Here is a 19,251-nt window from a genome sequence, read left to right as displayed (position 1 = left end):
AGACTGTCTCCAGATCCCTGGGGCCAGCAAAAGGCTAGAGGGATAAACTATTTGGGGCCAAAGATATGAAAATACTCATTATTCCTTATGGCCCTCGGCCAAGACAAGCATTTAATCCACTAAGATCAGCAAGAAAATGAAGGCCAAAGCTACTTTTTTTTCCTCCGAGAACCTCCTTCAAAAAAAGCATGTGAATAGCACAAAGCCAAAATGCGTGAACACAAAAAGCATCAGAGCAAATCATGATAAATGTCAAGCCTTTTAAAGCCTTGCATATAAGGAACAGCCGTCATCTCCCCCAGAGACAGGCACAGGGTGTGCTCAGGATCAGAACAGGCCATCTTCCCAGCTTTGGCCTCAAATCAATGTTGTCCAGGAACTGGAGAAGAAGGGGCCAGTGGGGTCCAGCTGACCAACACTGTTCATTGCGGTTTCCTAGCTCAGAGGTGGGAAAGAGGGAAGATGAGGGAATGGGACTGAGTTCCAAGACAGTGACCCTCAGAATCCCAGAATCCTGGAGTTGGAGGGGGCCTCAACCTGGGTCTAAGCCAGGATCCTCCCGATAGTATATTCAGCAAATGGTCATCCAACCTTTGTCTGAACATCTCCAGTAAGGGTAGACCCACCACCCCCAAGGTAACCATGATATGTTATCATCTTTAATTCTTCCTCCAAGTATTGTAGACACAGTTATGAGTTAGGAAATCTCAGGATTCCAGAGAACTTCACCCAAAAACCCCCCAGAATTTCTAATGAAAATAGATCCCAAAGTAATTTTAAACTCCTCCTAACAATTACTGCCTTACCAGAACAGCAAAGAGAACTTATTATAGCAATAATGGCTTCATATCCTGTAGTTAAGAGGGTTTCACACCAGAGATTTGGGTAAGGTACCATGTACTATTGAGCTTTACACAAGGGACCTGAAGAGCCCCATGACTAAGGGGGATTTATACCATAATGTGGATAGTGCCAAGGCTAACAGGGTTTCACACCAGCAACTTGAGTAGCACCATATGCTATAGACTGGGAACAGTCCCTAACAGGGCTTCACACCACAAAGTAGGAAGTCTCATAGTTATCAGGTCTTCATATCTCAAAATAGAGTCTCATAGTTATCACACCACAAAAGTAGACAGTCCCATACCTAACAAGACTTTACATGACAAAATGGACATCCCAGTGACTAAAAGGGCTTTAGACCAGATACTTGGGCAACCTTATGTGCTACAGAGTTTTACACTAGACACTTGTATGATCCCATGCTAAAAAGTCTTCATACCACAACAGGACAGCCCTACCCCAGACACTTGGACAGCAATCTTGTCTGAAGGCTCAAAGCCATAGAGAAAAGAGACTGATAATTGACTCTTTGGCGGCATCTGGGTAACAGCAATGAGAAAATCTAATTTCAACTCCTGCAGCAGAATGAGACAACCTGAGCAGACCTACACCTGGATAAGAAAACCATTCTGATGGGGAGACCTGGGGGAAGGAGAAGGGAATGATTGGGAGGGGAATTCTCTGGAGCAGAGATCAAAGGGATCAAGAACAATCTAGACCTACTTTGTTACTTTGAAAATCCTCAGCAGTCGCAGAGCCCTCAGCACACTGATACCAAATGAAGTCCCCGGCTTGATCGCTGCCCAGATGACTTCAAAGATGCTTCCAACGATGACCTGCAAGGACACATGTTATCACTTAGGGATACATGCCCTCAATGAGGTGGGGAATAAAATGTGGAATCTGCTCCCCTCTCCCATACAGTCACTTCCTTTAGAAGGATCAGCAGAAAGAGAAGAAGCAACGGTCCACAACATGACTTTAGGTCTGAGTGGACAGAGCTACTACCCAGGGAAGCCCCTAGGCTTGGCCAGACCCTGATAGCCTCACCCGTCTTTGGTATCAAATCATTCAGAACCCTGATCCTGGACTCTCCCAACCCTAACACAGGACATCCAAATTATCAGCACCCTATACATGTGAAGCACCAACATCATCTTATCCATGCAGATCATTCTGATTGCCAAGAAGGACCTTCACTCTCCTTCAATCCTTGCCCAATACTCACAAGACCTCCACTTCACTCCAACACCTTCTCCCCCTCAGCACAGTCTCTATTATTATTATCTTGCTCCTTCTAGATCAGGAGTTTATTATATCTCCTTGAGGCATGTGTTTGAGCAAGGGAGAGTCTGGGGAGACTAGTCAAACCTGCTGACCCATTCACAGGATCATAGATAAAGAGCTGGAAAGTACCTTAGAATTCATTAAGTTCAACTCCTTCATTTTACAGATGAGGAAACTGAGGCACAGAGAGGCTGAGGCAACTTGACAAGGGTTACACAGCTAGTAAGTATCTAAGGCAGATGTGAACCCAGGTTTTCCTGACTCCCAGTCCAGTGTCCTATCCACTATGCAATGGTGAGATTGGTGAAAGAGATGTAATAATCAATCCTCACTTGAATTTAAGTCCTTTCCTGACATTAGTCCTGTGAAGTAGGTAGCATTATTCCCATTTTGGAGATGAGAAGGCTGAGACTGAGCAAGGGGAAGCATGTTACCCAAGGTTAGACTGCTAACAAGTTTTAGAGTGGTCACCTGACTCCAGGTCCAGGATTCTTTCTACCTTGCCACAGTGCCAAAAGGAACCTAGGAAGTGACCACAAAATCCTGTGCAGGAAAACGGAAGGTCTTGTGGGCACACGCCTTCTTCCAGTTCAGACTGTGATTTTGGAAGACAGAGAACCATATGGGAGGTGACCAGCTGCTTTTGTCAATGGTGTTGAGGATCAAGAATTGGGTGTGGATTTTTTTCTGAACTCTGACTTAAGATCTTGGGATTTGGCATTCCTGGCTGGGGACAGAGTGATTCTCCTGAGGGACTGGGAATAACATCTTTGGCTAGATGCATGCCGATCTCATCAGGAGACTTTAAACTAAAATGAGAGGAAGGAGGGGCAGCTAGGTGGCGCAGTGGATAGAGCACCGGCCCTGGATTCAGAAGGACCTGAGTTCAAATCCGGCCTCAGACACTTGACACTTACTAGCTGTGTGACCCTGGGCAAGTCACTTAACCCCAATTGCCCCACCAAACTCCCCCCCAAAAAAACAAAAACAAAATGAGAGGAAGGAGGAAAACTTCTTGCCCTTCCTTCTCCCCTCCCCAAATTAAAAACTAGACCCGAGTCAGTAAGCACAACAATGAGGTTCCATGGTGTGGCCCACATTCTACTCCCTACTGTACCCAGTCTGGGACCCCCATGGGTAGTCACTCACCCCAAAGTCAAAGCAGTTGAAGGACGAATGGAAATAATTTCTGGGCCCCAGGCCATACATCTTCAGAGACATCTCAGTGAGGAAGAGCCCCAGGAAAACAAACTCTGCGAAATCTAGAAGCCAGAAAAGAGACTGGATTATCTGTGGGCCCTCCCTGGCAGCACCTCAGGTGCCTGCTAGACCCCAGAGACCCTTTACCATTCCTGCTGCTGCATATGGATTTTCCCAGTCAGAAATGGCTTGGCCAACTTAATCTTCATGGCCTTTCATCTTAGGAGAGACCACAACAGGAAGGCACTGAAATTTCAGGAGCTGAGCAATGACAAGAAGCAGTCGTGGGCACCAGGTGAGGTGGCTGGTAGGAGAAATGGGCTGGATGCTGACCTGCTCCTTCTTCTGCCAAGGGCAAGGCATTCAGAAACTCAGTTTTACTCATTCATTCACTGATGATGAGGCTCTAGAGATGGGTTTTGATAGATAAGCTCTCATAAGATGACTAGATATACAAAAGCTCTGCATCTCAGTCCTTGTGTAACATATCAGAGGGTAGAGTTCTCTGGCAGCCCTTTCCCTCTGAGTTTACCCGGTGATACCTTTCCCTGGGAATAGAAAAGGGAGGGCAGCTAGGTGGCACAGTGGATAGAGCACCGGCCCTGGAGTCAGGAGGACCTGAGTTCAAATCTGACCTCAGACACTTAACACTTACTGGCTGTGTGGCCCTGGGCAAGTCACTTAACCCCAATTGCCTCACCAAAAAAAAAAAAAATAGGAAAGGGAAAGGGCTGTCCTTAGTCCATCCCAGGAATCCAAGAGACTGTTGAGGACCAGTCTGCTAGCAACCTTCTTTATACAGACACAAAAATCTCCTTTAGACTCATATGAACTAATGCAAGGCAAACCAGGAAACCATCATATAGGACTTCCAACGTACACAGCAAGTGTGCACGTGTGCACATCACACACACACCACACACACCAAGAACCTGAAAACTGTAATTATAATCACTAAGCCTGGCCCAGGAGAAGAGATGAGGAAATCATATACTTTTTTCCAGAGGTGGGGGACCATAAGCATGGCAATTACATACACTGGTCACAGTGGATTAAGGTGCTGGTTCATTTTACAGAACTGCCCTTTTCAATCTCTTTTTAATTCTTTATTATAAGGAATAATTCTCTGGGAGGCAGGGAGGAGTGAATGGGGAGGGCTATATTGAGAAATGAAGATAATGTAAAAACAAAAGCTATCAATAATTTTTTAAGAAAGAAAAAAATTCCCTTCCCCTCACCTTTGTTTTGTTTTTAGTGAGGCAATTGGGGTTAAGTGACTTGCCCAGGGTCACACAGCTAGTAAGGGTCAAGTGTCTGAGGCTGGATTTGAACTCAGGCCCTCCTGAATCCAGGATTAGTGCTCTATCCACTGCGCCACCTAGCTGTCCCCCTCACCTTTGCAAGTACTATTATTTTCTTTGTAACCTAAGCACCTAGAACAGTGCCTGGCACACCATAGTCACTTAATAAATGCTTGCTGTATGATTGATTTAAGCCAGGTACCTCCTCTTTATGTTGAGGACCGGGAAAACTCTAGCCCATGGGCCTTAATTCTGCCCACACCACAAGACATGAATCAAGTAGAGATGTTGCCAGGTGTGTGTCTACACTGAGAAATTCAGCAAAACTTGAGGATTGACATTTGAACAGCAGTGGTAAGGAGAAAGTGCATCTTTCTCATTGTGAAATGAGATTATGTTTCTAGAGCAAAGAATGAGGGTTTTTCTCCACTAGAAATAAGGAAAACAAGATTTTAAATATCCCTGAGCTTCTAAACTTAAGGTAGGAATTAGAACAGTTTTGTGCCCAATTGTGGGTAATGTTTGTCCATCTTTGAATTTAAATAGTTGAAGTTTTTTTGAAAAGGAGTATTTGGGATCATAGAATATCAGACCTCAGAGAACAGCTAACTCAATCCCCACCTTCCTCCTTTTACAGAGGAGGAAATAGGAGCAGAGAGGGCAAGCCCATTTCCCAAGGTCACACAGCTAGAAAGTTACAGAACTGGTACTAGAACTCATCTTTCTGAACTCCTCAGTGATACAGATGGCTGCCTCTCAGCACTCTGGCCAACAAGAGTATATCTCTACCCCTGACATCCTGTCAAACCTAAGTAACATGAACTCCATACTCCTGCTCTAGTAACCCAAGGGCCTGTGTCTTCTCCAAATCCTGCTTCCCATGGCAGTCAATTAGTAAGTCAACAAGCATTTATTAAATGCTTATTGTAGGGCAGCTAGGTGGTACAGTGGATAAAGCACCGGCCCTGGATTCAGGAATACTTGAGTTCAAATCTGGCCTCAGACACTTGACACTTACTAACTGTGTGACCCTGGGCAAGTCACTTAACCCTCATTGCCCCCCCCCAAAATGCTTACTATATGCCAGCCACAGTGCTGAGCTTGCTAGGGATACAAAAAAGGGCAAAAATCTGGCCCTTGATATTGTCAAGAAGCTCATATTCTCATGAAGGAAACAATATGCCCACAATATACAGAATGGATGAAAAGCACATAAGAGATGCTTAGTCAATACTTGTTGACTGATTCTCCTCTCTCAAGTCTTCCCAAGTCTTTTCCCTCACCTTATCCCTGGCCCTTGGTCTAAAAGGAAACACCCATAACTTTTCCTAGGATTCTACTCCATGGGAACCTGTGAGGATTATTAAGCAGAAACCAATTCGCCCACCCAGTGAGAAGGGTGCCCAACAAAGTTATCCAAGGTCTCATAGAATCCCTAGATGAGATTGTCCCTAGACAGGTCAACTCCCCAGATGTGTATAGAACTGAGGGGGCAGGAGACACCAGGGGACCCCTATTTTCCCTTTTTTACTGGTCTATTTCTCTGTAACTTATCTCATACATGTCCTGTCCCCCTGTAGGGACTGGATCTGATGCCTCATGTAAGTGTAAACCTAAACTCAAGGCATCATCAGTCACCTGATGGCAGAAACCTGAGGAGAGAGAGAGAAAATTATCCTGAAGTGGAAACACAGAACCTCCATAGGGTTTGCCAGAAACCACAAACTTTCAAAAACAACAGCCAACACATAGCAAGGGGTGAGGGAGGGTGAACGTCCCCAAGGAGCCAGCCTACAATAGTGGTACACAAGACCGCAGAATAAGCTTCTATATGTGCATTGTACACCCTAGGGAGGTCGTGGAGGGAGGATTTTTTAATAGTCTGAAGAGGTTTTATGAGATAAGCCCTAACCACCTAAGCAATAAATGTCCTGTCATTTGATGTCTCCTGATGGGTAGCCATATTTTAATACTAAACTAAAAGATCATGTTACTAACTACTCAACTTGTAGGATCATAGAAAATGGATTTAGAGCCATGTAATCTAACCCTCTCATTTTATAACTATGGAAACTGAGGCTGAGAGAGGGGAAATGACTTACCCATGGTCACACAGGTAGGAAAGTGAGAGGGGGTGGATCTTAACTCAGGTTCTTTGACTCCCAATCCAGAGTAGCACCATGGTGTTGCCTCTATTTCTTTACTTATGGAACTTTACAAACGTGTTCTCCTTGCCCTGTGAAATATGTGGGAGATGGGGAGGGATGTCTGTGTTCCTTGCCCTGAATGACTGAGAGGGAGGATCAAAAACTAACCCCTGAAGAGTTTTGCAGTTCACAGGAGTGTGTCTCTACTCTCCATTTACAGAGAGTCCTTACTCACTTCATGGTCCCCATCAGCACAGTCCTGGGTTGCCCTTTGTACATGGACTTCCTAAAGATGTTTATGCTGTCAGCTGGAGAGGGGACCCTCTTACCACTTGAACCAAGGACTCTTCCCTTATAACCACCCTACATTCAGATTCTCTAAGTGCCCCCTTTAAAGCTAGAACCAAGTTCAAAAGCTCTTTGATCTACATGCCTTAGACTCGAAGCTCCAAAGCTCAGACCGCACAAACCCAGGCCCACCTACCTGCTCTGGAGCCCATATTACTGGATAGGAGGGAATACCTTGAGATAGGTTTAATGCAGTCCCTCTCTTAGGGCCAACGGTGATCTCCCAGGACTCCCCAAGCAGCCAGGCCGCCCTCCTCCTTGTCCCTGTCATTTTTCATCTCTGGGATTACAGCTCCCCTTGCATTCCACACTCGTCCTCTACCCACCAGCATCCCCTTTCCCAACTCTATAGTTCCTCCTAAGCCCTCCAGTTCAACCTCTTCTATGAAAACTTCCCTAGCACTCCAAGGCCCAGTGCTCTCTCCCTGGTGCCCATTCCTCTATGCATCTGTCAGCTAATCATCTACAGTTTTGTATCATCCCTGTTGTTCCATTGGACATTCTGCAAGAAAAGGGCACACGCTGTCGTATTTATCCATCTAGTAAGTAAGGGGTCCTGCAGAGGACGGGACCATGCAATAAGAGCTCATCATTAAATCCAAATGCAATATTCTTTCCCTTAAACCACAGCATATTCTAGAAAAGAAATGGGCAACATGATTAAAACTCAGTGATAGAATTTATCACTGAGGAGGCAGTGTGGCATATGGGGGAAGGCTGAGCTAGAAATCTAGGTTATAAGTAAGTAGAGGCTAGAAGCCTTTGGGTCAGAATTGGATGGTCTTTTCAAAGGGGAGGTATCAGAAGGTCCAAGGTTCCCCAGCCTCTGTCTTCCAGGAGACATCTAATGTCAGGCCCCAGAGGAATTGTATCACCCCACAAAAAATCCATCCCTCCTCCAAATTTCCCTATTTCTATTGAAGGCATAAGTGCCGTGTTCCTGTCACTCAGTTTTCCATCTTCTGAGTCATCCTTAACTCATTCCCCTCCCTTATTCCCCAAACCTATTCAGTCACCAAGTCTTGTCAATGATACCTCCACAGCATCTCTCAAATCCTTTTCCTTCTTGCTATTCAAGGGTCACTAATTTGACTCATTCTTTCATTACCTCTCATCTGAATGACTGCAATTACCTCTCTTCATCCAGCTTTCCTCTCTCTAGGTTGTCTGTCTTCTACCAAGTTGCCAAATTAATATTCTTAAGACAGTTTTACCAATTCATTCCCCCACTTAAAATGTTCACTGATTTCCTGTTGCCTCAAGGACATAATGCAAACTCCTCAGCTTGGTGTTTGAAATCCTCTGCAGTCTAACTGGTATATAGTAGGCACTTAATAAAGGTTTATTGACTGACTCCCACTGAGTTGTTTGTTGTTGTTTTTTGCAGGGCAATGAGGGTTAAGTGACTTGCCCAGGGTCACACAGCTAGTAAGTGTCAAGTGTCTGAGGCCAGATTTGAACTCAGGTCCTCCTGAATCCAGGGCTGGTGCCACCTAGCTGCCCCTCCCACTGACTTTTTCAAATTTATTTCATATTACTTCCTTTTGCATACTCTATATCTTTGCCAAACAGGCCTACTAGTTTTTTTTTTCCCAAAATTCAACATGTCATTTCCATCTCCCAGCTTTTGCATAGACTTCCCCCTCTCCCCACTTCTTAGAATCTCTGACTTCCTTAAGGGAGGAGCTCAGGTGCCACTTCCTTGGGAGGCCCTTCCTGATTTCCCTCAGTTCTTAGCACCCTCCCTTTCCCCAAATTGCTACGCACACAGTATGTATGCATGCATGCATGCATGCATGTGTGTGTATATATATATATGTGTGTGTGTGTGTATATGTATGTATGTGTGTGTATGTATACACACACACACACACAAATGCTGAAGCCCCCAAAATGTAGGCTCTTTGAGGGCTGGAAGGACCTTTATCTTTTATCTTTCTATCTCCAACATCTAGCACAGTGCCTTGTACACATTTCTTTAAATGAATCGAATTGCTTCTGTAGCTGTCACAACAATATAGATGGATGGGAGTTCTTTGGATGGAGGTCACTTGATGACCTTGGAAACCAGCCATAAACCTAGGGTCTTGTAACACACTGCTTTGTCTAGAGGCTGAAAATGTCATTTGGGTCCCAACATCTATTCAGGCTGGAAATTTAATTTAACTGTCCTAAGCAGAAGCATTTCATAATAAGATTTAATAAGGGGGAAAAAGTTTGGTACAAATAATCTAATCTTATTTTAAATATGTGTTTCAAGACAATGCCAGTCCTGATTTCTTCTTGGCCTGGTTGTCTGCCCTATACATCCCCCTCAGGCAGGTAGCAGCTCATCTCTGTCACCCCCTGACAGACAAATGACATTTCTAGTCAGTCCAGTTCAATTTGATTCAATTCAACAGACACTTATTAAGAGCCTATTACATGCAAGGCCCAGGGGGAAAGATACAAACACAAAATGGGACAAAGATCACTGGCTATGTCTACACAATCCCCGAACATTCAGATGAAAAGTGAAATGTTCAGTTAGCTCACATAATGTCCGTAGTCTGTATTTGGGGAAAAAGATAGAACAAATTTACTTAACAGGGTTTTTCATTTTTTCATCCAGGTGTTATGTCTCAGTCAGAGTCATGGAATAACCTAGCCCAAGTCACACAGCAGGCCATGGTGGATCTATAGAGGCCCCTTATCCCAGCACTTGGCCCCAGAGTAAGAGGTGGCGGCCAATCCCATTCACTAGTAGGTAGCGAGAGAGGATGCAGGCTCAAATGCTTGACCCTTTATATGTGACCAGTTCACAAGCTCTCATTCCCCAGGTCAGCTGTCACTGTCCTCTCACCTCATCACCCTCACACAATAGTACCTACTCTTGGTTGGCATTTCCTTGGTTGCAGACCCTAGAACCAGCCAACAAGTCAAGCAGTGTAACCTAGTTGTTGTTGTTCAGTCATTTTCAGTTATGTCTGACTTTTGGGACCCCTTTTCAGGATTATCTTGGCAAAGATACTGTCTTTGCCTTTTCCAGCTCATTTTACAGATGAGGAAACTGAGGCAGACAGGGTAAAGTGACTTGTTCAGGGTCACATAGCTGCTAGGTGTCTGAGGCCAGATTTGAACTCAGGTCTTCCTGACTGCAGGTCTGGTACTTAATCTATTGTGCCACCTGGCTGCCCATTGCAACATAGGCTAGGGATTATATGGTCAATAGGTACCCTTTGAGGTCTACCAGAAGCTATGGGCTAATGAGGGAACTTGGGCCTCAGTTTACACTATGACCATTTATATTTTTGCTTCTAAGGGCTAAAGGACTGAGCTCAGGCTGGGCTAGACATAAACCCTCTTGCCCTGGGCAGTACCACAGAGTATACCCACTTTTTCCTCCCAAGAGCTCCCAACCCATCCTTTGATGTAGCATTCCTACTGCTGAGCATATACCCCAAGGAAGTCAAGACACAGAGAGAAAGGTCACATTTGTACCAAAATGTTCACAGTGGTACTTTTTTGTGGTAGCAAAACACTAAAAATAAAATAGGTATCCACTGATTGGGGAATGGCTAAAACAAACTGTGGTATGGTAACTAATCGAATTTGTATCTAACTTGAATTCCAGTCCTACATTACCAGAAACCTGCTGGATAGCTCCAAAGGATATCCCATCAGCATGTCCAACTCAACATGTCCTAAATAGAAGTCATTATTTTCATACACACACACACACACACACACACACACACACACACACTGCGCCGTGTGCACTCCTCCAAATTTCTGTTATTTCTTTTGAGGGCACTACCATCTCACAGGTAACCCTGGTTTATAACCTTGGAATCACCTCTAACTTTTCATTCTCTCACATTCTATATGTTGATCTCAGGATTCAATCCAGTGACCAGTCTTGGTCCCAGAGAACAAATGATGGTAGCTGCTAAGGTCCTTCCCAGCTCTAGGTTTATAATCCTCTGAGTCCCTTGGCAGAGAGGTGAGGAATGAGGAGTGTAGGATGATGGAAACACTGTAGTCTTGGTTGCCATATTGGTTGGTTTTGCTTAATTGCTTTTCTCTGTTGTAAAGAAGGGTTCCATGGAGAGGGAGACATATTGTGAAATGATTGTGGAATTATAAAAACAAAGGGCTGGGGGCGGCTAGGTGGCACAGTGAATAAAGCACTGGCCCTGGATTCAGGAGTTCCTGAGTTCAAATCCGACCTCAGACACTTGACACTTACTGGTTGTGTGACCCTGGGCAAGTCACTTAACCCCCATTGCCCTGCAAAAAACAAAAACAAAAACAAACAACAACAACAACAAAACAAAGGGCACTAACAAATAATTGTTAAGTTTACAATCCTACCCCTTACCTTCTATAAGCAGATAATACCCAAGAAACAACACATTCCAAATTCCTCTTTTAACCTAATGTCCTACCTATGTATAAATAAAGTGTTGCATTTGATAGGCCTTAGCAGTGAAAGTGCCTGTAAGTCTGGAGTTGCTGTGTGGTCCTAAGGAGATTTCACACACATGAATGGAATCTTTATGGCTGGCCACAGAAGGTTTTCCTATTCACCTGTCCATGATCTAAGGACCTACACAAATTCCTCAGTATGGAAGAGCTCATAAAAGTAATCCCCCTGTCTCGGGAATCCAGTCTTGGTTCATTTACTGTTAACTTTAATCAACATCAGATCCCCATATACATACTCTTTTTTTTTTGAGGGACAACAAGGGTTAAGTGACTTGCCCAGGGTCACACAGCTAGTAAGTGCCAAGTGTCTGAGGTCAGATTGGAACTCAGGTCCTCCTGAATCCAGAGCCAGTGCTTTATCCACCGCGCCACCTCGCTGCTCTTCCCGCCCCCCCCACCCCCCGCCCCAGTATACATACTCTTTAGCTAGCATCCATCTAGTCCCCAAAACAAACACTCTAGTCCCTGGCTATTCCTGATCACTTTTGGCCCAGTGGACAGTCTTTAATACACCCTCCTACTGTTGAGGTCAATGCTTTGAGTCACCCAGGATGGGCGGATTTCAGGTTTTCTCTGGAAGATGACACTTCTTCCAACAGGCACTCCCAAGTGACCACACCTTAGAATGAACAGTCTCAACCCTCTTTCCCACTAAGTCAATAGGTTAAGCTGATCAACAGCAGCCACAGAGATTGGGGGGGGGGGGGCGTGTTTTAATCTGAGGTCCTGAACTCATTTAAAATTTTTTAAAAATAAACTTATTATTTATTTTAAACATTCATTTTTTTAAAAAATTTCAATTTTGAATTCTCTCCCTCCTGTCCATTCCTCCCCTGACCACTGAGAAGGCAAGCAATATGATATCATTTATACACATGAAATCATACAAAACATTTCTATGTTAGCCATGTTAAAAAAAACAAGAAAAATAAAGAAAGCGAAAAATTATAGTTTGATCTGTACTCAAGAGTTCATCACAGAGGTTTTTTACTAGCCCCAAAGAAGTAGAATACCATTATACTTTCCATTTCATTAGAGCTCAACTCTAAATGGTTAATGGCAGGCCTGGTCTGGGGCTGTCCCACTGTGAGCCAGTTTCTTTTAAGATTCAACTCAATCACGTCTTCCAGGAAGCCTTTCCTGATCTCTTCCGCTGCTAGTGTCTCTCCCCCAAATTACTTTATCTCTTTGTTTCTATCACGTGTGAATGCATGTGTGTGTGTGTGTGTGTGTGTGTGTGTGTGTGTATGTCTGTTTTCCCTGATAGAATAGAGACTTCTTGAAGGTAGGTACTATTTTGCTTATGTCTTTGTATTCCTAGCACAGTACCTGGCACATAGTAGGCACTTTTGATAAATGCCTGTTGATTGACTGGCTGACTCCCCTAATTCAATGGTTGCTCAGAAAAACATGGATCCCCAAGACAGATAAAAGATGAAGGAGCTGTGTAAAAGGTAGGATGTTTTCCATACTATCTGTGAATCTAAGTGCTTGTTAAGGTCAATTTTAAGCATGTGGAAGAAAAGAGACAGGCAGAAAGATCAAGACAGAGGGAAGAGAACAAGACAGAGAATAAAAGTGCTGGCCTTGACATTTTAATGAAAATAAGCCAAAAGGGAAAAATCCATGCTGGCTTTTATAAACAACTCCTAGGAGAATTAAGAGAAAACACCATAACTGACTGTTCCCTGTGGACTCATAGCGTAACTGGGTCTTTGGGGAGTGTTTCCAGGCATGGGAGAATTTCTCAAAGGCTCAATTCTAGTCTCTTCTCACCACCTCAGCCTCAGCCTCTAAGACTAGGTCTCCTGACCACGGTGCCCTATGGGACAAAACCTAGGTCTCCAATCTCCCAATTGCCTTGGCACAGGATGGCCCAATCCAAGAGCATGAGATTTCTGTGTAAACACTATCACCCAGTAAAAACCCTCGCTGGCCTGTCCAGCGAGTCTGATCTCAGGCCTGCTCTCAGTAAAAACCCTCCTTTATGATCCAAGCAGGAGAGTTTTGTGTGTAGTATGTCTAGTTTTGTATGTAGTAGAGTCTAAAGGCAAAAAATGAATCCATTCTTGAAGACAGGGATAGGTACAGGGGACATATGAGAGGTTCCAGAGACTGAGCCGGCTCACAGGAAGGAAAAGAGGGAGGAGTCTCTCCTAGCTATACAGAAAAACAAGAATGAAGCTAATCGAGGGGAAAAGCAAGCAAGGAAGTTACCCCCACAAACCTCTCCCTATCCAGTAATGAACCAAAAATGTTGCTTTCTAAGACTCAGTTCTGGGACTTTGCATCTGTGGACTTCTTATCTCTCCATTGTCTGGTCCACTGTGGTCAATGGGTGTAAAAACCTGAAAGTATTAAAGGGCAGCCTGGAAAGGGGATAGATCAGCACTGCATTCAAACCCTGACTCTGAGGCTGGGCCAGGGAAGGTGTAATCCCAGCAGGCAGTATTCAGAGAGGGGCATTGTGGCAATAGGCATAGAGAGTCAGTCTCAGAATAAGATGGCCCGGATCTACGACCTTCCTCTGACACATACCAAACCAAGGAGGAGCAGCCTCAGGGGTTGATATATTATAAAATCTAAGCCCCACGGTGTCCTGGAGAAGACATTTAGCCAGATTTGGGAGTGCCTAGCCCTGAAATCCAACCAATCTGAAATCGGCCGTGCCTTTAAAGATTGGCATACTGGAGTCTAGACAGGCTGCATAGCAATCTCAGTTTAAAATTGACTGGCCCTTGAGGGCAGCTAGGTGGCGCAGTGGGTAAAACACTGGCCTTGGATTCAGGAGTACCTGAGTTCAAATCTGGCCTTAGGCACTTGACACTAGCTGTGTGACCCTGGGCAAGTCACTTAACCCTCATTGCCCTGCAAAAATTAAAAACAAAAAACAACAACAAAAAATAAATAAAATAAAATTGACTGGCCCAAAACACCAGCTCGAACATGAAAGCACCTACTCTACAATACCACATGGGGAATGTGTCCTTTCAGTGCCAAATGATCTTTCTTAACACAGGGCAAGAAATCTCCTGGTATATATGTTTATGTATGTACATAGCTAAGTGGCACAATGGATAGAGTGCCAGGCCTGAAGTCAGGAAAAACTGGGTTCAAATCCAGTCTCAGACACTTACAAGCTGTACGACCCTGGGCAAGTCATTTAACCTTGTTGGTCTCAGTTTCCTTATTTGTAAAATGTACTGGAGAAGGAAATAGCAAACCACTCTAGTGTCTTTGACAAGAAAACCCCAAATGGGGTCATGCAGAATTGGACACAACACAACAACAACAACAAAATGTGTGTATGTATGCACATATATGTATGTGTATGTGTATATGTGTATATATACCTACACAAACATATACACATATCTATACATGCCTATACACACACATACATTTCTACACAAGTAGATATGTATGTAGATATGTATGTATTAATTTTTACAGGCTGACCCAAAAGTCTTAGTTATTAAAACTGTATTTTAAAGCTATATAAACTGTGTTTTAAAGTGTGAGTCAGCATAGAATTAGCTAGTTCTAGAAAAGGTCTCTACCAATGAATTCCCAGAAACTTCCTTCACCAATGAACATCAGCAGTTGTTCTTTTTCTTACAGTCTTACAGCTTGAGAGAGCTGCCCATCAACACACATGGCACTATGATATAAAAGAGAAGCTCCCTTGAACCCAGAAAGTTGCTGGCTGTGTGACCCTGGGTAAATCATCTCAAAGTGCTCTAGGTAACTCTTTAAGATTATAGGTGGAGAAGGTGCCGACCTGTTTTGATAGAAAGAGTTTCCTTATCTGGGAGATTCCTATCCCAGTCCAGTCCCCATATCTTTATAAGGTAGAGATAGATGATATAGATAGAGATGATAGAAAGATAGAATAGACATAGATACAGATATAAAGAGTCTCTCATAAAAGTTTTTGGGATTCGAAGGCATTTTCCACTTTCAATACCAGAAACCTAAATGAGTGAAATAAGCAGAATTGGGAAAAACAATACACATAATGTTGATAACAATATAAATGGAAAGAACAAAAAAAATGAAACTGACACACTGTGTAATTATAATGACCACGCTGGGGCCCAGAGAACAGATGAGAAAACACACCTCCCTCCCTTCTTTTGCTGGGCTTGGGGGGATGTGGAACATTGTATGTATTGTCTGATGCCGTTGAGGGGTTGGTTAGTTTTGCTAAACTGCCTTTTTTTTTCCTTCTTTCCTTTTTATTCTTTGTTACAAAAGCAGGCTTGCAGGAGGAAGGTGGGGGGAGGGATACAGCTGGAAATGAAATTGATGTAAAAACAAAAGATATCAATAAAAAAGTTTGTTTTGTTTTGTTTTTTAAAAAAAGGCAATGAATCAAGACTGCCAAAATCCTGGCTTGACGATCTGTCAGCAGAGGATTCAGAAATGACCCAATAGCTAACTACCCTGCTGCTTATGCTCACAGCTTTGGTGTCCCCCTTCTTCACTCCCAACCTGTCAAGTCCCCTCAATCCAGCCTTCTCATACAGCCATTGCCCCCCTTCTTGTTCCTCTCAGATGCCAAACTTCTTGAAGTTGTCCATATGTATCTGATGTCTCTACTTTCCTGTTTCTCTCTTTCTTAAACTTCCATTCATCTGGCCCCTACCATTCTGTTGGAAGTGCTCTCTCAAAGGCTGCCAATCCCCCCCCCCCCCACCAAATCATCAAATCCCAAGGCCTTTTCTCAGTTCCCATCCTTGTTGACTTCTCTGCATTATGTGGTACTTCTGACCACCAGCTCCTTCTCAATACTCTCTTTTCCTTAGGTTTGGGTTCAATTATTCCTAGTTTTCTTCTCTACATTTTCTCCCTCAACAATTGATCTTATTCATTTCCATGGTCTCAGTTATTACCACCATACAAATGACTTGCCAAGCTCTGCACCTAACACTGATCTCAAAGACCTTCCTTCTCAGTTCCAAACCACATCTCCACCTGCCTATAGAACTTAATAAGTTCTTCATTGTGGAACACCAATAATAAACAGCTAGCATTTACATAGTGTTTTAAGGTTTGCAATACACTTTATGAATGTCTCATTTTTATCCTCCCAGCAACCCTGGGGAGCTAGATACCACTGCAGTAGTCATTTTACGGTTTAGGAAATGGAAACAAACAGAGGTTAAGAGACTTGCCCCGGGTCACACTCACACAGCTAATAAGAAGTGTGTGAGGTCAAATTTGAACTCAGATTTCCTGACACCGGGCCCAATACTGCAGCTGTTGTACCACACAGCTGGTTCTAATGAATGACACATCAATTTCAACGTGTCCAAAAGTGATCTTATTATTTTTCCTCTAAAACCTCCTCGTTCTTCTGACTTAACTATCCTTGCTCACGACACTAAAATTCAGCCATGTTCCTATTTTCAAAAATCAGGAGCCGTCTTAGACACTGCCCTGTCCTCTAGACCTCATATTTAATGAGTTGCCACCAAGACCTCACAAAGCATCTGCTTCATCCCGTCTCATGCATATATCATGCTCTATTGTGTACTATGGCCACTGGAATGTGTCACATGCCCCACCCTGAGGGCAGGTTTTAACTTAAACTCTTTATCTCCTTCCACCTGGCATAAATCCCCACAGATGCCAGGCACTTTGTAAATGCTCCTTGAAAATTGAAAAGAATTTTGAGATAGGTGAGTTAAACGGACCCCCACCTCCGACTCCCACCCCTTCATAGGCCAGGTTCGTTCAGAGTTTAGCCAGGAGCCATAACCAGGCTATTGAGATCCCCTACGTGATTTGAAATCTAAAGTCTTCCCCCCCCCTTTTACAAGCTGAGAAATTTCCAGAAATTGAATAGCTAGAAGAAGTTCTAAATTTATGATTTCTAATTGCCTCTGCACAATAGCCTATTATTTCTCTAATGACCATCCTGGCTCACTGTCCCCACATCCCTCCAGTCCCCCAGCTGGGTCCATTTACCAACCCTCCCCATTCCCCTCCCACCCCGCCTCCTGGACGGCCCCCAGGCTCAGCCCAGAACAAGGAACAAGCCAAGCACAAAGGCAAGGGGATATAAGGAAAACCTGGCTGGGCCTGCTCCAACTGTGCACTCTGGTCCTAGGAATTGGACTCTTGCCTTATTCCCTACGACCAAGCCCTTGTCTTACAACCCTTTCCAGTAAATGGGTCCCCATTTTACTTCTCATTTCCAGGCTTCCCCCACAGTGGCCCCCCCAAGACCCTAGTTCCTCTAGGATTGAGGTCCTTTACTTATTCTTATCAGTCTCGTGAGCAACCAGAGTCATGTCCAGTCATGTCCAGAGCCTGTGTTTGAATTCTCACTCCCTGACACTCCCTGATGCCATACTTTTACCCAGTCCCACACCTACCACCATATCTCTCTCACTACCTGCCTGTAAACTTTCTACTTGTTACCTATGGCCGAACTCATTACCCTGAGCAGATACCTTTCCAGATTGCCTGCCCCACCCCTGCCCCCAATCAAGTAGATTTTCTTATCTCTGGTCAAGCCTGCCCTAGAACTTGCCAGTCCTGTACTGACCTGGATTTTAATACTGACAATTTTTACCATTTCAACCCTAAGACAAACTCAAAGGCACACTTCCATTTCTCTTTGTATTACAGCAGCAGATCTCAAAGTGTGGTCCTCACCCCTGGGGGTCCTGAGATCCTTTCAGGGGGCCGACAAAGTTAAAACCATTTTCATAAATATATTCATACATTATTTGCCTATTGCAATACTCCTCCCTAAAATACTCTAACATTAACTCCCTTTTCCAACTTTATATTTGTGTGAAGCCCCATTGTATTCCTATATTTCAACCAAAAGAACATATCACATTTTGAATGCAGAAGCGGACATCAGAATCCAAGCTGTTTTCTACCAAACCAGTCATTAAAGCAATTTGCAAAAATGCAATAAAGCAATGTCACTCTTCTCACTAAATTTTTTGTTTTGGAAAAAGTAGTTATTTTTCATTAAAATATATTATTCATATTATCCTATTAATTGTTATTTTTAAATGAACTAAAAATACATCATTTTTAAATTTATGTTTTCATTTCCAGTGTGGCAAATACCAATGGATATAACCCACATGACTAAAAGTTCTTTAGGGGTATCTTCAATAATTTTTCGAGAATGACAAAGGGTCCTAAAACCAAAAAGTTTGGGAATTATTGACCTGAGAAGAAACAGTTACAGTTTCAGTTCCCCTTCTTCCTTCTTAGCATAAATGTAGCTCTGGAAGTAATGTGGTATAGTGGGGAGGGCACTGGTCTTGGAGTTGGAGGAATTAGGTTTGAACACAGTCACTTTTACACTATGTGAATCCATCATTTATGTGTTGTGTTATCTTGGACAAGCAACTTAAACTCTCTTAGGGGCCTCAGTTTCCTCATATGCAAATTAAGGGGGTCAAATGAGGTAACTGGCCACTAAAGTTTCTTCCAGATGAAAAATCATGACCCTATGAATAAATAATGATGGTGATGATTAATAGTAATAATAATAAATATTACCAGGAAGGACTGAAAGTCACAGCTACCAGCAGAGGGAGATATCGTGAGGTTTCAGAATCTGATCCCAGGCTGGGATTTCAAGGATCACAGGAAGAAGGAATCACTGTCCATGTAAATACTGG

The 19,251-nt window shown here is 43.6% G+C and overlaps 1 protein-coding gene across 6 annotated transcripts in view; it reads right to left on the bottom strand.

Moving 5' to 3' along the window:
- Positions 1-19,251, bottom strand: part of LOC122740281 (voltage-dependent N-type calcium channel subunit alpha-1B-like) — a 225,947-nt gene that overhangs the window by 159,278 nt on the left and 47,418 nt on the right. For all 6 annotated transcript variants that reach the window (XM_043982276.1, XM_043982270.1, XM_043982274.1 and 3 more), the window contains exons 10-11: positions 3,280-3,392; positions 1,567-1,679 (exon numbers count right to left, since the gene is read on the bottom strand). In XM_043982276.1, the coding sequence (XP_043838211.1) occupies positions 1,567-1,679; positions 3,280-3,392 (226 nt within the window). The remainder of the gene's footprint in view (positions 1-1,566; positions 1,680-3,279; positions 3,393-19,251) is intronic.

Source organism: Dromiciops gliroides, chromosome 2, assembly GCF_019393635.1.
Source record: "Dromiciops gliroides isolate mDroGli1 chromosome 2, mDroGli1.pri, whole genome shotgun sequence".
In the NCBI taxonomy this organism is placed as follows: domain Eukaryota; kingdom Metazoa; phylum Chordata; class Mammalia; order Microbiotheria; family Microbiotheriidae; genus Dromiciops; species Dromiciops gliroides.
Note: the sequence above shows the minus strand (reverse complement) of the source record. Positions and strands in the feature narration are given on the sequence as shown.